The 26288-nt window shown below is 40.9% G+C and overlaps 1 protein-coding gene across 6 annotated transcripts in view; it reads left to right on the forward strand.

Moving 5' to 3' along the window:
- DYNC1I1 (dynein cytoplasmic 1 intermediate chain 1) overlaps positions 1-26288 on the forward strand; it is a gene marked incomplete at its 5' end in the record, with an annotated part of 260581 nt that overhangs the window by 33488 nt on the left and 200805 nt on the right. For all 6 annotated transcript variants that reach the window (XM_080936204.1, XM_080936205.1, XM_080936206.1 and 3 more), the window contains one exon: positions 10659-10774. In XM_080936204.1, coding sequence (XP_080792330.1) covers positions 10659-10774 — 116 coding nt within the window. The remainder of the gene's footprint in view (positions 1-10658; positions 10775-26288) is intronic.

A 26288-nucleotide genomic window follows, 5' to 3' on the forward strand; every position in this document is an offset into this window, starting at 1 on the left:
TCTGTCATTTAGCATCATGCTGGAAAGCACGGCAGCGTGCAGGCAGACGTGGTGCTAGAGAAGGAGCTGAGAGTTCTATATCTGGATCAGCAGACAGCAGGACGTGACCTGGATTGAGCTTCTGAGATCTCAAAACTCACCCTCTAGTAACACACTTCCTTCACATTTACATTACAGCACAAGGTCACATCTACTCCAAAAAGGCCACACCCCCTAATATTGCCACTTCTATGAACAAAATATTCAAACACATGGTGGGGGCATTCAAACCATCACAGTATCATGTAGGTTGAGCTCCCAAGCAAACTGACAACATCTGTGGCTTCAATAACATTCGATTACAATTTCTACAGAAAGTGGCATACAGAGAGCATCTTAAAACATACACACTTGCATGTCTGAACATGCTAGTAAAATGCACTCAAGAATCTAAATTATATAGATGAATACTGACTCATCAAAAGGGTTCACAATATGGCTTTAATGGCTCTGATCAGAACTTGGTCGCAGGAGAGGAAGGACGTACTCTCCTTGCCTCTTACATTGATTATTATTTGCCCCAAACATGTCTCAAGAAGCTCATGTTTGCCAGCCTTTATTTTATGATTCAAGAATCTTGAGCAAGCATTTTAGGTTTTGTTGTTGTTGGTGGTGGTGGTAGTGGTTGGTTTCTTTTTTCTTTTCCTTTTTTTTTTTTTTTTTTTTTTTTTGTTTTGTTTTGATTCAGCAGTAACAACTCATCTTCAAAATAGGCAGGGTTCCTATTGCCTTTGGTTTTAAGAAAATGAAGTTCATGTTCATTTAGGGAAGAAAGTCCACTCTTACAGAGAAATTTGGTACCTTACTTGGAAGGCTCTAACTACACAGCTTCATGTTGCAGACTGTGTGGAGCTCACTCAAAGCCATCAAGAAAATTAAAGATCATTCCTGAAAATACTTTATATCATACCTGTAGCAACACTTGAAAGAACACAACTCGACACCATCTATCATATGTTCCGTATTTCCCACATCTCATCCTTGAGGGCAGAACCTCCACCAGAGAGCCTGCGACGGCTCTAATCTTGCCGATACCAGAAGTCTTTCCAAGTTTGCTTATGTTGCAAAATCTAAAGCAAATCCTTGGGTTCCAGCCATTGATTAATCCAGTGTTGACATCTGCTTCTTTTCAGGAAAAACAGATCAGCAGCCAAACTAATATCTCTGCGCAGCTAGAAGCAGATAGTGTGGAAATGCAACAAATACTTCCTGAGATGATTTCTAATGCAAATCAGAAGGATGGAAATTCATCCTTGTGTTGATGGAAAAAGGGTAGCTCTCACACTGCTTCTCTTGGAGGAGCGTGCTCACTACTCTGAGCACAGATGATGTTTATGTGTGTGGCAAGACAACCACAGAGCCAGCTACTTTCTGGGTATGGTGCCCATCTTCTGTGTTCCTCTTGCCCAGAGCAATATTCTAGCTCCAGCTCTGGAAATCTGTACATAAGATGTTCCAGATTGTTACCCACTGTTACCAGAGCACAGTATTTAGGAAACGAATAAATTTATTGTCATTTGAAGATAATAATTAATTTTTAGAATTTTACATAATAGATCTTGATTGCATTTATTACCCCAGACCTCTCTCTCCACTCAACTCTGTCTTCTTTGAAGTTGTTATTTTTTTAGATGGCCCATATTTTTATTCATTTAGGTTATAGATTATGAATGACAGAAACATAGAAGGAAACAATTTTAGTAAAAAAAATTGATAAAGTTTAAACTAAACCCTTAAAGCAGAAGTGGCAGAACTTAAATGATTGCTGTTTAAACATTATTTGACATCAGTAAGATGCTAAGAACTTTCTTGACATAGCTGATGCACCTTCATAATATTGGTGTAAGACAAAGGTTACAACTGGTGCTAATTTCTACATAAACAAATATTTTCAATGACATGCCAGCAAATATACATACTTGTACAGCCATACAAATGCAGAAATACATACAATCACAACAGATAAGCAATATTCATTCTAATGCACCATGACTTCCATCAAAAATTACTCATGTACATAGATGCACAGAGAAATGTAACAACAGTCATTCATTCCTGGGCTTCACCAACCTCCATCAATGTAAGTATAAATATATATTGACAAGTGAACATGTAGAGAAACAAACAGACAAACACAGAGATACATACACACATAAACACACACACACAGGCAAAGATCCATAAATACATGCCTATGTATATTTAAGCATTCATGTCCAGACACACGTAGAGTTAATATTTTTAACCCACCAAGTCCAATGTGTGTTACTGGAGTAGAGGAGTAATTGTTCTCTTACCCTGCTGCAGACCCTGTGAGTTACAATAATGAGTGGTCTGGCAAGACGTGTCCACCTGTGCAAGAGCAGCTAGAATATCACGGGAGTAACCAAGTACTTTCTGGTTGGACTTGAGACTCACCTCCCACGATAGAACCCAGCACCACTGCCATTGCTATTCTGTTCCATAATCTGCTTGTCTATGGCTGCAGCATCTTCTCGTGTGACCTTCTGGTGATGACTACCAAGGGCTACATTTATGCCTTCATCTTCTCTTAGGTCCAGTCTCACACCTAGGAAACTTCTTCTTTGTGTCTTGGCAGGTATCCCATTCTTTTCACTTCCCGCAGACCATGAAGTCTTGAAATGTCACTAGCCCCCTCCTTTTCTTCACCTTCCGTGTGAAGTTAGCTATTAAAGTGGCCCTCTGTTGGTTTCTAGAGTCTTTCTCATCACTCTGGACCAAGTCTTCAACCTTTGCCTAGATGTTCTGCTTAATTTCCTATTCTGTTCTTGATCCCCCCACTTTCCTTGTGGATCTTTTCTTTTTTTCCCTTTTCTGCACATGGGGCTTCTAAGATAAGATCCTCCCCTACACCTGACATCTGGATGTTTATTTTATTTTTCCTATGTTGGTTATGTTAATATGACTTAAATATTGCTTTGCAGCTGTGAATTTCTTCATAATCTCCAATCACTGTTTGGTGTCTCAGCAAAGTCCAAGTTCTTAAGGCGCTAATAATCAATCCTCAATATGCCTTTCTAGATTCATCTTAAGGCCATTGCTCTCCCAATTTCAAACTTGTATTCTATAAAATTAGACTTTTGGTATAAAGTATAAATACAGTTCTTTGCATATACAAGGTAAGCTGCCTAGAATGCGGGCCTACTTACATGAGCTTACTCTTTGGAATCTAAGCTATGTCTTCATTTCTCAACAAAGCAAACCCCTTTTATCAAAACATCTAGAAATCTGCATACCATGTAATGTTCTTCCAGTTAAGTGACTCATTCATGTTTGCATCTACTGTTTGCAGCCTGGAGACTGTCTTTTCCTCTCTGATGCATATGTTCTTGCTCCTCATTCTCTTTGTGCTCTACCGATCTGGCATGGTGCCTTGCTCAAACACAGTTTATGGTAGTTATGAATGATGCTGATAAAAGTAGTTCCTTACCACTCCTCCAGGATACTACTCTACCCACATAAACTGTTAAAGAAGGAAGAAAACTGTTTTCAAGATTACCTTGAGGGTTTATCTATTAGAAACACTTGAAGAGTCTTTAGGAAGATAAATAGGAATGTCTCTGGCAGCATCTTCAAATGTCAGCCTTGGGATTGACACAGTGTGTAGCTAAGCAAGAAAAACAATGAGTTACAGTTGAGTTTCATGGGCCAATGCAGACATTCTTTTCAATGTTCTGACCTTAGCCTACTTTGATATCTAGCCAAATGACTCCTTCTCCCTGAGAACATATGTTCCTGGCTCTATCTCTTTGTCCTTCCAGCTTCCTCTTGCTCCAGAAATGCCCTGCAGTGACTTCTTTGGGGTTTTTAGGACTCTGACTCCCATCCACTTCAGACATCTTCCCAGTGAGCAATTTGACTGGTGGAACACCAGTTGTCTGAATCTCATGACACAATTCTTGGGGGTCTTTGAGATTCACTGTTGAATGTGGAAAATTTCTGAGATGACTCAAATTTACTTTAATTCAGACCTTTGAGAACTAAAGTTTCTGACTCCTTATGTTCAAATTAAGGAAAAGAACCTATGATAATGTAAATAGATAACATTACTAGATGTGAGAATTCAAACTATAAAGTCAGAAGACAGGTTTAAGTCATCATAGCCTTGGAATGAGCCAGGACACTTCAGACATAAACCAAAGGGAAAGTAAGAAATTAACACATGTTTAATTTAATTAAAATTAAAATGTTTGCATGTCAAATGACACCATCAGGTAACACATTACAGGAAAGGGTGGGACAGTCTTTAAAAGTAGATATTGCAATGTGAAGAGTATATAGAACTGTACTATGTTGCTAATGAGAATGTAGTATATAAGGACAATCCGGGAAACAGACAGTAGTTACTCAAAGGCTAAACAGAATCTCCCTCCACATGACCCATTCCTCACTTACCTTCCTGCCGGAACTGAAGCCATATACCCACCCAAGAACTTGTATACAGATGTTCATAAATGCATTATTTGTGTGTGTGCATTTCTCTTGTTTTAATTATATTTATTATATATATGTGAGTACCCTGTCACTGTCTTCAGACACACCAGAAGAGGGTATTGTATCTCATTACAGGTGGTTGTGAGCTACCATGTGGTTATTGGGAATTGAACTCAGGACCTCTGGAAGAGCAGTCTGTGTTCTTAGACACTGCGCCATCCCTCCTGCCCCCATATTTTATCTTTTACTTTAAAATCACATTTTCTCTTCTCGCTTTCTTCCCTTAATTTTTCTGATATTATTTCTCTTTCTTTTGAAATCTACATTTCTTTCATTGTTATTGTTTCACAGAGAGAGGGGGGAGGGAGGGAGGGAGGGGGAGGGAGGGAGGGGGAGACAGAGAGGAGGAGGGAGGGAGGGGGAGAGAGAGGGAGGGAGGGAGGGGGAGAGAGAGAGGGAGGGAGGGGGGAGAGAGAGATGGAGGGAGGGGGAGAGAGAGAGAGGGAGGGAGGAGGAAAGAGAGAGAGAGAGAGAGAGAGAGAGAAAGCAACAGCAACAGCTACCTAGGACTGGATTACCAACTAAGGAGCTCACACCTAGGGAAGACTATTTCTCCCTCTCTTAGCTTCCTTAGTTGTCTGTAGTTCTTGTCTATAAGTGAGGCCCTGTGAGATTTCTTCCACACTAGTATGTCTATTAGTATTGTGAGTGTTGGGGTCTTGTTTAGGTAGCCATATTGCCTAGGATGTACCATCCGGCCATTTCTAGAAGATACAGCCTCACAGCAGATTTCCTGGTCCTTTGGCTTGTATAATCTTCTTGCTCCCTCTACTGAAATGTTCAGTGAATAGGTACAAGAGTTATGTTGTCAATGTATCAGTTGGGACTAAGCATCCCACAATTCACTTGTTCTGTGCTTTTTTTTTTTTTTTTTTAACCAGCAGTGGGTTTTGTGCAATGATCTACTTTTGTTGAAAAAAATAAGTTTATTTGATGAGTAGTAAGAACTACATGTATTTATGAGAAGAAAGATAAATATTTTGAATGACTTGGGAATTAAGCACCATTATTATTAGCATCTGGGCATGGGGCACCTCAAATAATGCCCACTAGTGAGTGAATTAAAATAGTGAATGTACATATATTAGTACATTCATCATGAAGAAACAGATTATACATTAATTCATGCTACATCAGTAAGCATTCAAAGCACAGATGAGTAGGGACACTGATTCAGGAGAGAGTAATTTCCTTCCTGAAATGCAGCTCATAACAGGTCATCAGTACCTGGGCAAATTATGTTGTGCTTTTGTGCAGTTGGCTATCTTTTTACTCCCAGAGATACCAAATAACCTTCTCAAGCTTGAAACAGCAACGTTCTTCATCTTCAGAGTTCCTAAATTGGATACAGTGTTGCTTTGCAGAGCCAGCTTCCTCCGGAGAGAGGGATCTTTCAGAAAGGACTTAAAAGGATAGAGAGAAGTCCAGCCCCAGTCCCATCCCTGTGGAGATGTGGCCCCTGTGTCACATTAGGATAATGTGAAGTCATCTTATGAGAGACCATGGTTCCATTCCATTACTCAGTGTGCCCAGGATGACTTACTGATGCCTTGGGGTTTTAATGAAAATGCATCCCAGCGTTTGTTCATAGTTTGTGCTCTGCAGTTGGGTTTACCCAATGTTCCTTTCCTTATGCTCTCATTCATCCTGCCCTGCTTCCTAGACCTTCATAGGGCTGATTCAAAACTTTCTCCACCTTTCAAGAGCACTAAGCCATGTGCTCTGGAATTTGGCTGCTGATTTCGAAAGTAAAAAATGATTCTGTGTAGACACTTGAAGTCTACCTCTCTCCACTCTCTGATATTACCAAACCAGAGAAACACAGCCTTTGGTGGCCATTGGAATTCTTAGTGATGAGGAGACTTTAGTCAGACTTCCAAATCACAGATGAGGGCTCCTCACTCTGCAGGTGCTAGTGTTATGGATTTAAGGTAGGAACTGTGACTTTTCAATTCTCTCAAAATGCTACCTGTGCTGCTGATCTGGAAAAACATCCCTAGGGCTTCTCCCATTCGAGTTCCTTCTATGTTGACTAAACACAGACACAATTTATCCAGATAAATGAGTCTTTATTCTGCCTTTTAGGCGATTTTGAATTATTTACTTTATCATAGTTATCTAAAGCCCTATGTCAATCTAGCTTAGTAATTGAAATTTTTCATTAAAACCTCTTATTTATAAAAAATGGATTGCCAAGGTGTAAAAGGTGCAGGTTGACTTCATAAAAGAGCACAGCCGGTTCCATTTCCACCTTTGTTTTCCCAGGTGGAATTTTGATCTTCATTCTCTCTCATCCCTCCTTTCTGTGCTCAAGCACTGGGCTCATAGTGCTCTCTGCCTGACTCTGTAAGCCCCATAGTGCAGAAGTGGGTGAGGAAGATACGATTAAGTAAATTTCCCACCAAGTCAGAGCAAGAGAAGACAAGGGCGTGCACAAAGGGCTAGGGCAGAAATTGGACTGTGTGCTATGCTATGTGCTATGTTGTAGGAGAAGCTATGATGTGCTATGTTGTAGGAGAAGCTATGATGTGCTATGTTGTAGGAGCTGCTGTGATGTGCTGTGGGGGAGGAGCAGCAGAGAAGGTATAGAAGCAGAACTGATGGCCCATATGGACTTGATAGCTTGATCAAAAAGAATGACAATTATAGTAGTATTTATATGACAGTGGGTTTTCCCTGTATTTGTTTAATAGTTTCCCTCCACCTTTGGATTAAAGAACTATGAATTCGTAAGGCTTTGAGCAAAAATGGGGATCCAGAAACTTAATGTTTATAAAGGAAAGTATTGGGTGCTTTATTTCGTAGGCATACCTACAAAATCCCTTTGTCATCTGATAGAGTTATAGAAATTGTTTGGGGAAACTGGATATTAAAAGATTGTACAAACCTGTACGTTCTGGACCAAATGAAGCATGGTCTGGTGTCATGTAAGATAAGCCATGAAGAGACTCCATTACAGAAGCAAGTAAAAGGAGGGGTTTCACTATGAAAGCATGCCAACTTCTGGCCAGCCTTTCTGGACCTACTATTGCTCCTGAGATCTGTTATATAGTATTTAATCTCAGAAGCAGGGTCTTTCTGTAGCATCCTGAAAATGCAGACCACACCCCTTTTTAGGAATCCAATCTTTTATTTATAAAATGAATACATAAGATTGGACTGAGACAACGTTAGGTTGTGAAAACTGTGCTGTAATGAATGTGCTCACTGGCATTAGGCAAGGTCAAGAGACACATGTTTCAAGTACACAGCCATTTAGCTTACTGTCCATTAGAGTTGAGGCTTGTCGCTTACAAGTCAGGAGCAATTTTATAGGCACCACTGCTCCCTGATGGTTCATTTGTAAAACTAGGATAATGTTATGTAATTTTATTCAGGATAAAATAAGATATGTTAAAAATTTTTAGCATCAATACGTGATTACCAGAAGAAATGGTCCCAAAGAACACATTTACTATAAATGTGATTTAATGTAAGTGAACATTTACTATAACTGTGGCTTAGTCAGTCTAGAGACTATAGGGTGCTATTTTACCTAAAATAACATAGAATGTGTTATAAGAGTGGATATACAGTTTTCAGTCCTTTGGGACAGGTCTACTCTGTGGATCAAGAACCACCAATTGCCAAACTGTCAACCGATCAGTGCCCTGGGAGTTCAACAATGGCGGCAGTTCAGCTTCTATTTGTTTATGGTGGCTCAGATTGAGCTAGAACCCTGATCTCCCAAACATAACATCACCTAGAGGCTGGTTGAAACTTTTTAATAATTATTGAAACAAGAAAATATTTTGTTTAAGTTAGATAAACTCATTTATTCAAGCCAAGTTTTGAAAACTTGGAAATTTCACGGTGATATTTTTAATTAATGCAAAAGCAATCGGGGCAGCCAAACCCCATCCCATGGTACCCCTACCAAAGAAAATGAATAAATGAATAAATAAATATAAATTAAAATAGGAGTACAGTTCTTAGATTTTACTGCCAGGGATAATCAAGTCTACAGACTTTTTAAAAAACTGTAAATTTAGAATATACATGAATCTGCCTCCTCTGAAGTTTTGTAAATTAAGCACTATCATAATCAGTCAAAATGATACACTGGAAACCAAGCTGTCTGAGCCAACTGCTTCAAGCCCTGCCAGGCATCAGCTACACCAGGCATTCGCCTCATGTAACCCCACAGCCCAATGATGGGTCCGGAATTTACAGAGGAACAGAGAGACCAAAAAAGGGGTTGGGGGCGGGAATTTGCCACTTTTTGAATCCTCCCATTGTTTATTCAGGTTGATAAATGCCAAAGCAGGGATTCGAACCCAGTGTTTATGAGAGTTTGCCTGAGGGGTTTAAATGAATTACCACATTATGGTCTAGCTTTCACATGCCTATGGTCTGTTTCTCATTGTCCAACAAGATAGGCCTAAAGTGCGTGTCCTGTTAACAAGATGCCCCGAACCCTGTCTGTGGGTATAGTAGGTATAGTAGTCACTTCACAGTACCTGGGGGCTCTTTGGCTTTGGACATCTTGGTGGAAGGTTAGAAGCTGGGTGATCTCTATGTTAAGGTGGCCCTGACTTGAAGAGACAGTGGTACAATCCTGGACCCTGTGGTTATAACTACCCTAATGGGCCTCAGGAAGATGAATTGGGTGAATAAGCGGAAGAGTGAGATTTGCTGCAGGCAGACCTGATACATCCATTCACGTTTTCCTCCTCATTTCAAACTCTAAGACTTTTACCTGGTCTGGTAATTTTTTTTTTTTTTTTTTTTTTTTTTTTTTTTTTTTTTTTTTTTTTTTTGGCTAGTCACTTGTGGGTGTGAGAGCGTGCATGTGTGGGTATGCGTGTGTTCCTTAAATTAGCTTTAAGGGGGGTATGCGGAACTGGTGTGGGGACCAGCCATGACCTCTGTGTTTTAAACATAAAGTTCAAGAAACTATTATAAGAGATAGAGAGAGAGAGAGAGAGAGAGAGAGAGATAAGTAGGTAGATAGATAGAAATATGTAGTATACATACATATACATAAAATATATGTGGTTTTTATAATAATATAATAACATATATAATAACATTTGCATGGTGCCTATGCATTACCAATAAGCATCCCAGCAGAGGTACCATTGTCTCTGCTCCCAGATGAGGAAGCTGCATAGCAAGTTCAGGGCTTCTCTGCACATTCCCACAGACAGAGGAGTCTCTATGGCTGTTTTCTGAATAACTCAGGAGGACCAGATTTTCGGAGTGACTCACACTTGCCATTAAAGAGCCTTAGGTAGAAATTTGGCTTAGGGGAAGCATTGGTCCAGGATTCAGGTCCACAATAGCATAAGTATTTATATGGTCAATAGTGTTTTAGCCCAGGTTCTACCAGTTGAAAGTTGTATGCATTTGAGCACCACAGCTGAGTCTTCTCCTTATAGAAAGTAGAGAAGATGGCATTCCACTCTTCACAGAGATGTTACGAAGGCAGATGACATAGTGGGGGTACAGACATCTGGAAACATTTGAAATGGTACATAAATATTCAAATATGACTCCTTGTGTGGATGGACAGTTAGTTTGGGGCTACTATACTGAGGTTCTATTATTCTGGACCCACTGTTTTTATTCATTTGCACTAGTTTAATGCGCCTTACAAATATGCTCATTCGTGTACTGATCATTCTCCCGGATCAATGGCATCTGTTACACACTGCCTGGGAACAGGATTCTCACTGTTGCTGATTTCATAAACAGTGCGTTAGGCCACTAGGGAATCCCTGTTATTTAAACTTGAAAGCTCTCCCACCCCCAAGAAACTAGAACTTCATTGTAAGTGAAAGCTTCCCTCAAGCATCCCATCCAAGCATGCTCAGAGAGAAGTTTTGCCTGAGTTGAAGCAAGACTTCAGTGTACAGACAGGAAAACGGAAGGGCCAGTGACAGAGGTTCATATGGCATCCTGCATCCAGTCAGGGCTACGGTTTCACACCAGAGTCTCAAGCCTGACACTGCCCTGAGAAGCTGAGGATATCTTGGCGTGTTTCTTCTTGTGTTCTTGAGAGTGACGGGTCTTTTGAAATAAACCCATTGCCTTCCTGAGTGTTTGCCCTCTGCTACTTACAGGAGAAGACTGCACAGGCTAGGCGTGTCAAAAGTCACCCAGGTGGATTTCCTGCCTAGGGAAGTAGTGTCCTACTCCAAGGAGACACAGACTCCTCTTGCAACTCATCAGTCTGAAGGTAAGCGACGGCTCCGTTTTCTTTTTAAATGTTCCATTTGCAGAAAGGAAATGGTGTTGCCCTCAAGTCCCTGAACTCTTCATAGGATATAACCAGAGCGACATCCTGAAAGCCAAAGCTGCCTTTGGCTCTGAGTTCGAAGGCTCTGCTGAGGGAATTCTTTCCTATTCCTCCAAGAGGCCCATGGACTTTTAAGTGTCTCACTTTTGTGTTAAGTTTCTGTGTTTATCTGCAGATGGGGAAACCATAAAAGTACTGAATAGGCATTTTCATGGTACACACTGGCAGGCACATATACATTTGACTGTAAATTAAAAACTTTTAAAAAATTTCACCATTTGTAGGAGCACCAAACTTCAGACCATTACCTCTTTCTAGAAACAGAATGCTATTGGGACACAATGTTTTCAATCATTACACATGTGGCTAGTGTTCACGCTACAATGGCCCGGTTGTATAGACATGAAGGAGGCCTTAGGTGTCTCACAAAGCCTACATTTTCGACCTCATCTTTCACAGGGAACCTTTCCTGGACCCTGATTTTCTGAGCAAGTCACATAAAAGCGAACAGGTCAACCATGTTCTCCGCGTGTAGATGGGTGGGGATGGAATTGTATACCTCTTCTATGCATACCAGAAAATATCAAATGGACAATGTGTATGTAGATCTCAGAGAATCCTTAAAAGTCAATGTGATGGTGAATCGTGATGTTTAACTCCCTAGGATGAGAATCTTGATGGAAATGAACCTCTGGGTATGCCTGGGGTGGGGGATTTCTAGATTTACTTAGTTGAGGTAGGAAGATCTGCTCTATATTCTAATGATACCATTATTGGACCTAGGCCTTGGGCTGACTTAAAACGATAAAGCCACCTGAAAGCCATCTTAGGGAGCCACCCAGCATTCACACACTTGGCTGCCTGTGCCAGCTGCCTCTAGGGCCTGCTCCAATGGCCCCTCCACCATGATGGACTGCACTGTCCAACTCACATCCAAATAAACTCTTCCTTCAGGGACTCATCCGGCATCTTTATCACAGTAGCAGACAAGGAACCAACAAAGACAATAATAAGAAAACTGAAGTTGATAAATGTGAATGTTTCTTAGATGTAAATATACCGTGCTGGGGGATAGAGATGTATCTCGGTGGCAAAGTGCTTACTTAGCATGCATGGAACCCTGGGGCAGTTTTTAATACTGTGACAAACAAACCAAGAAGCGTGAGCATCACACTGAAACAAGACTATATGCAAACCAGAGAGATGCATATGCAAAACAGTTGAGTAGGTGTGCGCTTTTTCAAATTTCATGTATAGATGGGATTGTACATGAAGATGATGTTAGAATTTTGAGTTCATTCTTGCTGCACAGTGAATATTGGGCAAAATACTAAACAATGAAATGCATTAGCATTTCACACTTGGTCTGTAACAGACATGAACCAGTGCAGCTGGGTTTGTGCCAAGGACAGAGATTTTTCCATTTGGATTGTCAACCCACAATCTCAAAACCGAAGTGAAACTTTGCCCCTTGAAGTTCAGGCTTCCTACATATCTTCTGGAGATCTTTACTTAGCAATAGAAGTTCAGTTCTGAGGGCCTATGAGGCCCTGTAAGGAAATATCAAATTTTAGATGCAAACAAGTAGCACCCTCTGGTGGTGAAACTTTAAACAAACTAACCACCAAATTAAGACCTGTATAGTAACTTGGCAGACAAGGCCCTGCTAGAAAATACTTCAGGAGCCCTGTCCTTGGGCCTCCAGACAAAAGTGGGAGGGGCCGGGGGATCATTAAAAGGCAACCTCACTACCCAGCCAAAAACATTTGTTTGAGTTAATTTGCTGCCAGAGGCATTTGAAGAACTGGAGCCAGAGGTGGGTTTGCTTAGCCCCAAATCTGACCCAAAATATAAAGTGATACATCTGAAATGGGAGGAGTGAATTGTTTTTAGGAACGTGTATACTTAAGATATTGGAAACGGTACAGAAATGTTTACAGGAGAGAAAAATTAAGGCCGAAAAGGCTTCAACTGCAAGCTTCTGACATAGAATACATCAAAAGGAGAAGCCCGCAGCGTTCATTTTATTCCTGCAGGGAGAGGTCAGGAGCCCTCATTATGCTGTGGTTCAAGCAGCAGGAAAGGAGGAATTTATTTCTTAGCAATTGGCAGAAGCTCTTTCTGTTTTCTTAACAAGATCCATAGAGCTTTCTTGTGGCCATGGTTCACATTCCACAAGGCAGAGCTGAACCCAAAGTCAGCTACCAGAGCCTCAGAGAGCTCATGGTCGTAAAGTAACACTCAGCAAGTATAGACAAGGAAACCTTCTTTACTGTCAACTCACTCCAGATCTTGCACCCTTGACCTTTGGCTGCCTGGCTGTTCAGGGTGCCCAGGGTCTGCCTTTCACCTACTAGGTGAGGTGACAGCAAAGGCAAGCATAAGTGTCAGCAACAGGCAGTCCCCTGTGAGGTCCAAATGGGAGACTTGGGTTTGTACCCAATTTAGTGTTGGAGCCAGTGCAATGCTATCATGACAAGGGCAGCCGTACAGGGTGACTACTGAACTTTACAGCACAGTAAGTCTCTTGGGTGGATAATGTTTGCAACTGTGGTGCCTCTATATCCCATATGAGTTCTTTGTTAGCCATAATTTATAAAAGCTGTGCTTTTTTTTTTTTACATTGTTTGAAGACCAAACATTAATGAAGCTCAGAGTAGCACCTTCAGAGCACTACTATGCTCTACCTTGACTGGAATTCTAGTGCATTCACCCTGCTATGCAAACATAAACAAACACGGGGAAGGAGTTCAGATTTGCCAGAACCGAAGCCTCCTTCCTCTACCACACACCATAATGAGCATTCTCCTCACAGTGCGTTAGCTAGTCACATAATGATCTGCTGTGAGAAATACCCCCAAATGATTGAAACTAGGAATACTCAGGAACCAAATCTCCATCAATACAATTCCTTCAAGTAGCTTAAGCCATCCTCGTCTGAATAGGTAATGACCTAACCAGTCACAGGGAAAGGTGGAGAATGCGGAACTCTAATCAGGAGCAGGCTATGTCTACCCTCAAATACTTTAAACATATGCTTTTTATTTTCAAGTAAGGAAAGAATATGAATATATATATACATACATATATACATATAAATATATATACATGCATATATATATGTACATATATATATATATATATATATATATATATATATATATATATATATATATATATATATATATATTCATTTACTGGGCAATTCATTTCCTGAACAATTGCTGGGCAGAAGATACAATTGGGACTTCTGGGTCTCAGGAGAAAAAAACATATGGGGGAAGGAGAGAAGGTCTTTGGAGGAAGAAGAACCCAACAATAATGTAAGGTCTCAGGGGAAGCTACGGCTTGTAGTCTCTGCTACAGGTGAGTTCCCAAAGAGGTTTGGCAGGGGCTAGGTGGAACTAACCACTGAAGTTTAGGGTAAGTGGGGAGACAGAGATAACACATTGGTAAGGGCACACTTTCTCAGGCAGGAGATAGTAATGCCCAGCAATTGTGCCAAGGCAAATTATTAAGGAATTATCTGTGCATGTAGAAGTCTTTTATCTGCCATTCAAGAGTCTTGGGTGAGAGCTGGTAGCATGGTCAGCTCCTGGAGCAAAGGATAGAAAGATAGGGAAGCTGGGTTAAGACTGGTGGCAGCCAACTCCAGGCAAAAGCAATAACATTTAAAACTACACACAACTGAACATGCGAATGCACTAGAAGCATAATATGTACAGAAGGCAGAATAAAAAAAAAGAAATGAAAATCTTTGTGTTTTCTGGATGAAGGAGGTCTGTCCTTGTGAAATTGCACTGGGTTTTAGAGGCTTTGATGGACATGTTATCAAGGTAAGATTCATCTTTTCAAGGAAGGGTTGCATGAAATATTTTTTTAAAGGGCCCCATTGGATGCTAACAGCAATTACTCTCTGGCCCCCTGTGGTCTCAAGGCTTCCAAGGCTAGCCCCATGCAGCAACCACCCATCTTAAGATTCTCTTGCTGTAGATTCTGCTCATTCCCAGCCATCTGCCTCCCTGTTGTTAGCTGTCACAAATTCCTATAACCTGATAAAATTATAACTATAGAGGCTTGTAACTTATTAGTCAGATTTATATCAGTAAATTCTCACCCTACTTTGAGTTTGTTTATGTGGTGAATTATGTTGGTGGAATTCTGTGTATTTAACCACCCCTCCATCGCTGGGGTGAAGACAACTTGATTATTGTGGATAATCATTTGGATGTGTTCTTGGATTTGGTTTGTGAGAATTTTATTGAGTATTTTTGAATCCATATTCATAACGGCAATTGGTCTGCAGTTCTCGTTCTTTGTTAGGTCTTTCTGTGATTTTGGTATCAGTGTAACTGTGGCTTCATGAAACAAATTAAGTAGTGTTCCTTTTGTTTTTATTTTGTGGAATAGTTTGAAGAGTATTGGTTATTAGGACTTCTTTAAAGGTCTGATAGAATTCTGCACTAAACACATCTGGTCCTGAGCTTTTTTGGTTAGGGGACTTTTAATGACTACTTCTATTTCTTTAGGGGTTATGGCACTGTTTACATGGTTTATCTGATTCTGATTTAACTTTGGTACCTGGTATCTGTCTAGAGAATTATCCATTTTATCCAGATTTTCCAGTGCCGTTGAGTATAGGCTTTTTATAGTTGGATATGAAGAATTTTTTAATTTCCCCAGTTTCTATTGTTATGTTTCCCTTTTCATTTTTGATTTTGCTAATGTGGATACTGTCTCTGTTCCCTCTGTTTAGTCTGGGTAAGGGTTTACCTATCTTGGTTTTCTCAAAGAACCAGCTCCTGGTTTTGTTTATTCTTTGTATAGTTCTTTTGTTTCTACTCAGTTGATTTCAGCTCTGGGTTTGTTTCCTGACTTCTGCTCTTCTTGGGTGTATTTGCTTCTTTTTGTTTTAGAGCTTTCAGGTGTGCTGTCAAACTGCTAATGTATGCTCACATAAACTCAAAGGGAAAAAAAACACATGATCATTTCATTAGATGCTGAAAAAGCATTTGACAAAATTCAACACCCTTTCATGGTAAAAGTTTTAGAAAAATCAGAAATTCTATGCCCATACCTAACATAGTAAAAGCAATATGCAGCAATCCAGTAGCCAACATCAAACTAAATGGAGAGAAACTTGAAGCAATCCCGCTAAAATCAGAGACTAAAAAAAGTTGCACAATCTCTCCCTACCTATTCAATATAATACTCAAAGCCTTAGCCAGAACAATTAGCCAACAATATGAGGTCTTTATGGTATTGGTACAGAGATAGACAAGTGGATCAATAAAATAGAATTGAAGATCCAGAAATGAATGCACACACAAGGCCACTTGATCATTCACAAAGAAGCTAAAAGCATCCAGTGGGGGGGGGAAAGGCAGCATTTTCAACAAATGGTGCTGTTTCAACTGGAAGTCAGCATGTAGAAGAATGCAAATTGATCCATGCATATCTCCCTGTACAAAGCTCAAGTCCAAGTGGATCAAGGACCTCCACATTAAACCAGATACACTGAAATTAATAGAAGAAAAAGTGGGGAAGAGCTTAGAACACAATGACTTCATGAAATTCACAGACAAATGGATGGATCTAGAATATTTCATCCTGAATGAGGTAACTCGATCACAAAAGAACACACATAATACAACTCACAGACCACATGAATCTCAAGAGGAAGGAACACCAAAGAGTGGATGTTTCAGTCCTACTTAGAAGGGGGAACAAAATAACCAAGGGAAGTAGAGGGTAAGAGGGACTGGGGAGAGGAAAAAGAGGGGCAGAACCAGGTATGGGAGGAGATGAAAGAGATGTACAGAGGGCCAAGAAATTGAACAGAGGTGTGTAACAATGGGGGATGGGAAACTGGGGGTAGCAACCAGAAAGTCCCAGATACCAGGAAAGCAAGAGCCTCCTAGGACCCCATGGGAATGACATTATCTGAAATATCCCACAAAGGAGAGGGAGAACCTGTGGAGACCATATCCAGGTGATATTGCTATAAACTGCCCACCTAGATACGACAAATTGTCCTGTAATTATCCATCCCTTATAAGATACTCATAGATACCCGTGACTATTTAAAGACTCTTGGAATCTGAATGTCTTCCTCCATCTTCCTTTCTTCTCTGTCTTCTATACTCATCTCTAAAATTCTCAGCCTGCCTTCCTTTTCCACTGACCAATCACAGACTCTCACCATATCTTGTGCCTGCCCTCACCTGCATACAGACAGCAATCTGCAGGGGAGTTTAATGTTTATTTTTCAACCAGTCCCTCATTTCTGTCCTCAGATGCGCATAGGGATCAGCTGCCCATGAGTGTGGTGGCAAAACTAAAGAAAGGAATCACAGCAGCCCTGTGCTAGTTTGCATATGTTTGTCCCAGAAAGTCCCACTATTAGAAGGTGTGGCCTTATTGGAGGAAGTGTTGTCACTCTGAGGCTGGGTTTAAAGACACTCCTACTAACTGCCTAGGGATGCTCAGTCTGCTCCTGGCTTCCTTTGGATAAAGATATAGAACTCTCAGCTTCTCTTACACCATGCCTGCCTAGATGCTGCCATGCTCCCACCTTGATGATAATAAACTGAACCTCTGGACCTGTAAGCCAGCCCCAATTAAATGTTGTCATTTCTAAGACTTGCTTTGGTCATGGTGTCTATTCACAGCAATAAAACTCTAAGACAGGCTCCAAATAAGCCTTTTCGTAGTATCAGAGAGGCATCCATGGGAAGCTTCTAGATGTCCTTTTATTTTTTTTATCATTCTGGGTCAAGACATTTGGATATGCATCCCTCTCATCCTGACAAATGGAGCACCAGAATACATGTAGGACATTGTTGATCATCTTGGCCTCTGTGGCTTCTTTCTTGGGAGAAAATAAATAAATAAAACTGGCTGGTAACCTTGACTTAAGCTTTGTTGCTGGCTCCTGAGACCCCTGGGCTCTGTCTCTGAACTTATTACTTAAAAGAACAGCCAGGTGGTTGTTGATAAGTTATGGTAGTGTCTGAGTGCATGTTAAAAGTTACTAGTAAGATGAGATATCTGAATTATATATTTAGCTCTGATCCTTAGAGAACAGGCTATGATAGGAAGCTGATATCTGTTTTATCTTATATTCCTTATAGTTTCACTTTGATACCTGTTGCCAGTATCAATGTCCTTTAAGTGTAGACAAACTTTACCATCCTTAGTCCTGTTGTTAACAGATGTTAAGTACCATTAACCCCTCCAAAAGTAGCAAATAGCCATATTTTCAAATATTTCCCTATTTTCTCTTTGCATATGCCTTCACTGAGTATTGACAGCACCATGTCCCCAGGTAAGATGGTCAGGGTCTGGTGTCAGGGCCACCTGATGCAGGGTGACAAAAATCAAACAGAAAACACAAACTGTTCACTGTGAAGTAGGGCTCAGTGCTCTAGGTGGATGGAGCACGCCCAAATTTATGCATTTCCATCTCTGTTCCCTTCCATCAGAATATCAAGATGACATTCTCTCAAATCACCCACAACATAGCAACCTTTATCCAGGAACCTGCAGAGTTTAAATTTTATGTGTATTTGGGGAAAACATTTCTGAAAATATTTATGAGCCCCAGAGGGAATCCCTGGGCCTGTGCCTTGGGCTAAAATAGAGGGATGTGCTGGCTGCCCACGCCTTAAACTACCCAGCACCGTGAGAAGTAGACTGATGACTTTAAGTCCTTCGGTCCCACCCATGATACTCGCTTAATAGCAGTGACAACCAGATCTCCCCAAATCCTTCTCTGCAGAGGAGCCCCTACTTACCTGTCGGTGACTACTGACAGACCCCCACTTGTGAACTTGCAGGTTCCTCTTTATATCAGGCAAGGACACAGCCAGTTTCCCAGATACCATGACTCCGAAGCCAGCTTTCAAGGCAATGTCTGGGTTTGTGGTTGCCAGAATAGAAATGAAGTCTGCTTCGGTTGGACAGAAAATCATCTTTGGCAGAAGATATGAGATACTTTACAGAAAATCTGGGTCGGAAATAGATGTGAAACTAGGCAGCAGCTGCAGTGGATTGAATAGTGCTAAGTCCTTAAATTTCAAATATTGAAGCCCTTAGTGAACAGGGCCTTTAGGGAAATAATGTCGGGTTAAGAGATGTTATAAGCATGGCTCTGTGTCTAATCTGATGAGATAGTGACCTTATTAAAAAAAAAGAGCAGTGTTCCTCTTCTTCACCATGTGCAACGTACCAGGGGACATTTGGGAACACAACAAAGATGCTACCTAAAAAGCTTTGCCCAGAATCAAAGTGAACCAGCAACTTAAATGGGGTCTTCCTAGCCATTCCTGTTGCTTCAGCTACCTATCCCATGATGCTTCGTCATGACAACGTGGGCAAACTGACTCTAGCTGAAAGAAACAGGCCACCCAGTGAATCGGCCCCATTAGAAGTCCTGACCTACCACACAGGATCTTTACCTCTGTGCACAGGATTTAAGCTCTGTAGGCACTATTGTCTTGCAAACTTCTAATTTCCCCTGTTCTTTCCAGGTGCTCCCTTGAGACTTCAAGAGCCATCTGGAAGCCTATTAGTTAGGACTGAGTTACGAGCCCCATGTTAACAGTGAGAGCTGATGTAGAGAAGGACCCCACACGCTGTCCTCTCCACAGTCAGCTTCCACAATGTCTGGGCAGCCTATAATTCCACTTTGATCTACTGCAAAGCTCCTCTCCAAAACAGGGTATTGGATGCTGGGGATATATATATATATATATATGGAAAAAGTAGTCACTGTGGTGTAAAAAATGAAAAAGAGAGGTGACCAGCAAAATAGTATTTATGATGTGTGCAGAACTCTCCTATACATTATGGGACTAGAGTGTTGTTGTCAAATTTACTCACCTTATAAATCAAGAGCGCAGAGAGAACTTGCGTCTTTTATTTTGTCTGCAGCTGTCTACAGTATTACTGGTTGTCATGAAAACGGTATTAAATAAACAATCATAGTCCATTCTTTACTTTTAAATAGTTTCTGTTAGTATGTTCCATTCATCTTGGATAGAAATCTTTAGGCTCTCCTTAAGGGTCCACCCTATCCACTTTCCTTCCTAATTCACAGCCTAGTGCAGGGGGAGATGTAGGGTTTACATGATCACATAACCAACATGGATATAGAGGCAATGGAAAAGAATCTGCCTTGGGCTGGTCCTTGGCTGACATCTGCTGTAACCTGGTAACCTGAATACCTGGACAAACTGGTACACAGGACATATAACACGGAGCTAGTGAGAAGGTAATCCTTTTTGAAATGGCTTGTCAATAGTTCTAGTGAGCATTCACCACATGTCTCTTGATGACTTGCTCCCTTCCTGGCTTTCATTGCTTCCAGGCCTTGATTTGATGCCCTGTTTTCTACATAGCCCTTGACCTAGATGTCTGCCTACTATGGCACTGGTTATCAACCTTCCTAACACTATATATAGTTAATATAGTTCCTCATATTGTAGCAACTCCAAAAACTATAAGAATTATCCTGTTGCTATTTTATAACTTCGATTTTGCTATCGTTGTGAACCGTAATATAAATAAATATCTGATATTCATGATATCTGATATGAGACCCTCAATAGGGTCAAATCCCACAGGTTGAGAACTACTGTGGTTTGGGGTTTCAAAATGCAGTTTTTAAAAAGAGAGTTGAATTTTATTTTAGGATTTTGTTTTCTTTCTTCTATTTAAAACTCTAGTCTCCTTTCTGGCATTTAAGTACCCTAACAGGCTCAAAATGAGGATGACTACATTCAGACAAATGAAGAAACATACAAATAATTTTTAGACATAACTTCACTCTACACCAAAATGAAGAGAATGAATATATCTATATCTATATCTATCTATCTACATATAATTATACATGTTAATCAAACACACACACACACACACACACACACACACACACACACACACACACACATATATATATATATATATATATATGTATGTATATGAAGAGAAAATAGGAGTAGTGAATATTATAGATGTTTACTGGGTTTTTTATCCTAAAGAATAGCAGTACATGTTCTGCTTGACCCAAGAAGCCTTCAGTGGCCTCACTTCTAGCATAACAACATGTCATGTTCTAGCCATCTCTCATACTTTTTAAATCTCTGGAAATTGTAGTAATAGCATTTAGCAAATAAAAAATTTTCAAGAAAACTTATCAAAAGTTAAGAAGAACAGTAAGGATCTGTGGTCTGGCTCTCTGTCCTTTCTTTCCTCCATATCACCTGCTCAGTTCTGAGGAAACTCTTGTCCAGACAAAGCAAAGATTATCCCCTATTGGAGGGTGATGGTCTATCCCTGAGAACACTGTGGTGTTGACATTTCTCATTCTGTCTTCCCTAATGTGGACGAGGCTATATTCTAGGTAAGTGTGGCTGTCAGATTGAAGCTCTCTTCTGCAGCCCTGCCCTGACAGGAGGAATGGATGGAGGTCTTACCTTGGGTTCATCTTAAGACTATGAAAGTCTTAGTTTTGTGGAAATGTGGTTCTGGATTTTGGCTCTTGGGGAAAGCAAAAGTAAGGTGAACAGAATGACCAGAGGCTAGTTCTGCTCAACACACCTCCAACACCATGTCCTTAACATAAAAGTCTAGTCCAAAGCAAAGTATTCCATTGCCACACACCCACAGTCTAGATCCTAGGTCAGTAGCTCAGTAACTGTGTTGAGGAAAATTTGGCACAGAGGAAAAGAACATAGAGTTGCATTATTTTGTATTAGAATAAGGGGTACTCAACTGTTAGCACACCCTCAAAAGTAAAGCAGATGTCACATAAAGGAGATTGGTAGTTAGACTTAAAAGCCAAAACAAAGCCAACAGGGGGTAGTGGTGCATGCCTTTAACACCAGCACTCAGGAGGCAGAAGCAGACCTGGCAGATAGATATCTGAGGTCAAGACTACTCGGGTCTACATAGAGTTCACTGGGCATCCAGGGTTACATAAGAAAACACTGTCTCAAAAGCCAAAGAACCAAACCAAACAAACAAAAGTTAAAATATTTCTAGATTTTTCCCATTTCTAGAAACAGCTCATTTTTTAGAATTTTTTTATAAAGAAAATTGTCTAGAAAGAACCAGTGGAAAAGACAACTAAGAAGAGCCCTTCTGAGGTAATAACAAATCTTAAAAACTGAGCTAGAAAACTTCTGTAAATGAGTCCAAACTTACTGGAGATGTCGGTGCCTCTGGCAAGCTTTAAAATGATGGGGCAACCAGTCAGTGGTGGAGGACAGTTGATGTGGTCTGAGAAAGAGACACCGAAGACATCACCAAACCTGTCATTTGAGAACAAATGAGCACCTGCTGGGGTCTGTGTCCTTCAAGGAGCACTATTTGAAGCTAAGCGGGGGAAGGTAGAACAGGTTCTCCCCAAACCATCTAATCCTGAGAAGGACAAGTCTACACAATTGCTGCATTATCAAATGTAGGTCCCAGCAAGCTTTTGAAGAAACTAGAAAGCCCAAATAACTAATGGAAATAATTTCTAAATAAGTAAATATGGCTGTTAGAGGTAATCAAATGGATCATAGTGAGTTGCTGTGGATATTATTAGAATTCTAGAAGGCCAGGGAAGAGAAAAATAAGTAGAAAATATTAAATAACAAATGGGAGGGCTAGAAAGATACTAAAGTGCATGCACACACAAAGCTGGGAACCCTGGTACACACTTGTCATCCCGGATCTGAGATGGTCACTGGGGCTCACTAGTCAACCAGACTAGACCACAAGGCCAGTTTCAGGCAAGTGAATAAAGAAAAGGGGGCTGAACAGGAAGAAAGGAGAGGAAAGAAGGGAGAAAGGAAGGTAGAGAGGGAGGTAGAGAGGGAAGGAGGGAGAGAGGGATGGAGAGGGAGAAGGTTGTTTTCTGCTACATACACACAATACACACACACACACACACACACACACACATACACACACATGCATTCACGCATCCACATGGACATGAACATACACTCTGGAATACAATATGACAATCAAAAATCTATCCTAAAAGGGAGAAAGCATTTCAGATTTGATGAATCACTTTATGAACCATGAGAGGCAGCAGGTTCCAAATGAGACAATGGAGCAGCAGTTCACGAGGTGAATGTTGAAAGCAAAGAACAAGGAGCAGGCTCTGGAAGCAAACTGAAAATGAGGCTCCAGCTAAAGCAGAATCCCTGAGAGGGCTGACCTCTGACCCCTGTGAGAAACGATGATGAGAAGAAGGCCACCCAGGAAAACTGATCCAAAGAAAGTACCTGGCAACCCGAGCTTAGGATGTGAAACAGCTGTCTGAACAGGGGTTGGGGGGTGAGCTAAGGATGCTCACAAACAACCGCTAAGGCTGTTGACTGCTGCACACCCATTCTACAGGAAATATTAACGGGGAAGGAGTTGGGGACATAGCTTGAGTATTTTATTACCCACTCATTCTAGCCCCAGCAGCTGTAAAACGAAGCAAGTAAAATGAACACCACAGAGACATTCTCCTGGATGCTAGCAAGTCGTCCCAGGCAGAAAGTTAGACACACAGAGAGGGAAAACAAAGTAGGCATGTAGACTGTAGAAACGCTTTTCCCCACCTTACATGCTGATTTAAAAGGCAGCCGTGTGGATGCTGCATCTATAACCTGGGCCGATAATACATAGAAATACAATGTGCTTTGTAAAAGCGGCATGAAGGAGGCAGGTGGGAGCCAAGCCTTAGCTGAAGCAAGTAAAAGACTCCAAGAGGCAATCTGGAGCCCTGGGAACCAGTGACAAGAACCAGACGTGGGAACAATGAACGTTGAATAAGAAAAGCTGTAAGTACATAATTACAATCCTTTCTTCTCTCGACTACTAGAAAATATGTAAAATCCTAGAAAGTAACAATTATAAATGCATCCCTGAGCTCGTAGCATTTGTGGATATACTGTGTATATAATAGTAGCATTAAAGGGGAACAAAGGGAGTAGACATATATGGGAATAACCGTCCTGTATTTCATTAGAATTACGTTAATAGGAATCTGAAGTTATAATGTACACGACAAGCTTTAGGGCAACCACTGTGATAATAGCTCAAAATAATAGTGAAAAGTCACTTAAAATTAACATGCTGCATTGGAGAACATTCACTTAATGTAAGGAATAATAAGGGGCCAAATAAATCACGAAATGCACAGACAATGCAATGGGCCGAGTACATGTTGCTATAGCAGGTTGGAGATGGTGAGATGGGGCGTCCACAGGGCCTCTCTGGGAGAGTGTTCAAACACACAGGAGCAAGTGTGTGTGCATGTGTGTATGAACACAGTGACCTCTGGAGAGATGTCAGTATACTACAATAACAGGAAGAGGATGCTTCAGTAAACAAACAAACAAAATGTACTTCAAAATCAATGAGGGATAGCAGACCGAAGACGCTAAGATATATAAATTACAGCATATGCAGGTAGTATAGTATCAAGAGACTTAGAACGTGACAACATGAGACATACTAGAACAGAAACACCTTCAGAGTCCAGACTGTCTCCAGGTTGAGATTCTGACATTTGATCCCACCCCACCTAGCTTAAAGCCACCCTCGGGGGCGTGAGGTAAGAAGCAGGTGTGTTTATTAATGTAGTGGTATCAATAGGAATGGTTCCCAAGGAACTATGTGTTTGAATGTTTGGCCATAGAGAGTGTCACTATCAGGAATTGAGGAAGAATGTCACTGTGGGGGTTGGGGCTATCTTCCTCAAGCAATGCCCAGTGTGGCACACAGTCTTCTTCTGCTGCCTTAGATCAAGATGTAGAACTCTCAGCAACTTCTCCTGCACCATGTCTGCCTGTGTGCTACCATGCTTTACATCACGGGGATAATGGGTTGAACCTCTGTAAGCCAGCCCTAACTAAATGTTTTCCTTTATAAGAGCTGCCATGGTCATGGTTTGGTACCCCTTCACAGTAGTAAAACCTTAACTAAGACAATTGGCCAACATTGTTGTGAACTAGTGTCTTGCATTGAGAACGTACATTATTTCTGCTTTATTAGAAGCAGATAATGGATGGATTTTTGATGAGTTTGCTTTAAAGAAAACTCTCAATGTCCACTTTTTGGTGTCACTCTTCTTGCCTTAGGCTGCCTATACCATACCGACAAGCATTATAAACGCCTAATGAAAAGGCATCTTATAGAACAAGGATGTTAAAGAAATGAGGACATAATGTGGGCATGAGGGAATACAAAAATAAAAGAAGGCACACAAACACAATGAACAAAAATATACTTTAGAAATATTCATCAAGAAGGACAGGCAAATGGCTAACTAGGTAGAAGTTCCCACAACCAAGATGATAACTTGAGTTGCATCCCCAGGTATACATCCACATGTATGCATATGATAGAAAAATGAATTTATTCTATATATACAACACACATGTGGTAGCTCATTCTCTGTCTGTCTGTCTATCTCTGTCTCTGTCTCTCTGTCTGTCTCTGTTTCTCTGTCTCTCTGTCTCTGTCTCTCTCTGTCTCTCTCTGTCTCTGTCTCTCTGTCTCTGTCTCTCTCTCTCTCTCTGTCTCTCTCTCTCTCCCTCTCTCTAATCCCCTCTCTCTCAAACACACACATACATGCTGAATAAAAATGCAACATTGAAAGCACAGTAAATGAAGATAACTTTAGAAGTGGAAGGAAATGCAGGCTTGGCTCTTGTGGCATAAAACAAGAAAGGAAGTTATAACCAATGAGGACTCTAAGGTCTTGGGAAGTAGGCTTGTGGTTTGTGTGGCTCTCTTTTAGGCCATCAAATACTTAAATCGGAAGCATCCCATGAAAGAAATGGGCTTGCTGATAAAACCATAAGACAGAGATACCCACTCCTCCCCCTTACTTTCCAGAAGGAAGAGCATCTCTAAGAGTACCCTGGTTTTGAACTTTTCTTTAAATACAGGTAGAATTGTAGGAAACATGGTGGACAAAAATTACTGACCGATATTCCTTTTTCGATGTAACTAATCCATTACTATTCCTAAGTAGGGGGAAGTTGAACTTTTGGGATTTGCATCATTTCCAGATGAGTTGGAGAAATATGAGGAAGAAGGGTGTTAACTCATTATGTATGAGCTGCCCCCAAGATCTAGAATCTGGGAGAAAGATGCCATGAGTGTGTGTGTTTGTGTGTGTGTGTGTGTGTGTGTGCGCGCGCGCATGCGTTTCAAGTTCTCCACTCTTCCCTTACTGGGAGTAAGGAGCTTATGTCACTCCTGATCTCCTCAGACTATCTGTATCTTAGGATGATGGAATAGTGTTGTGAACTCAAATCTTTATAAACCCCGTGTCTCATACATAGCGTGGAAATCTCAATCAAGCCTCTTGAGTAGCGAGAAAGATGTCTACCAACTGGACACACTTCCTATCCACATCCAATGTTTCTACCTCATAAAGGACAGCTTGGGA

The sequence above is a fragment of the Micromys minutus genome (genome assembly GCF_963924665.1).
Source record: "Micromys minutus genome assembly, chromosome: 23".
Taxonomy (NCBI): domain Eukaryota; kingdom Metazoa; phylum Chordata; class Mammalia; order Rodentia; family Muridae; genus Micromys; species Micromys minutus.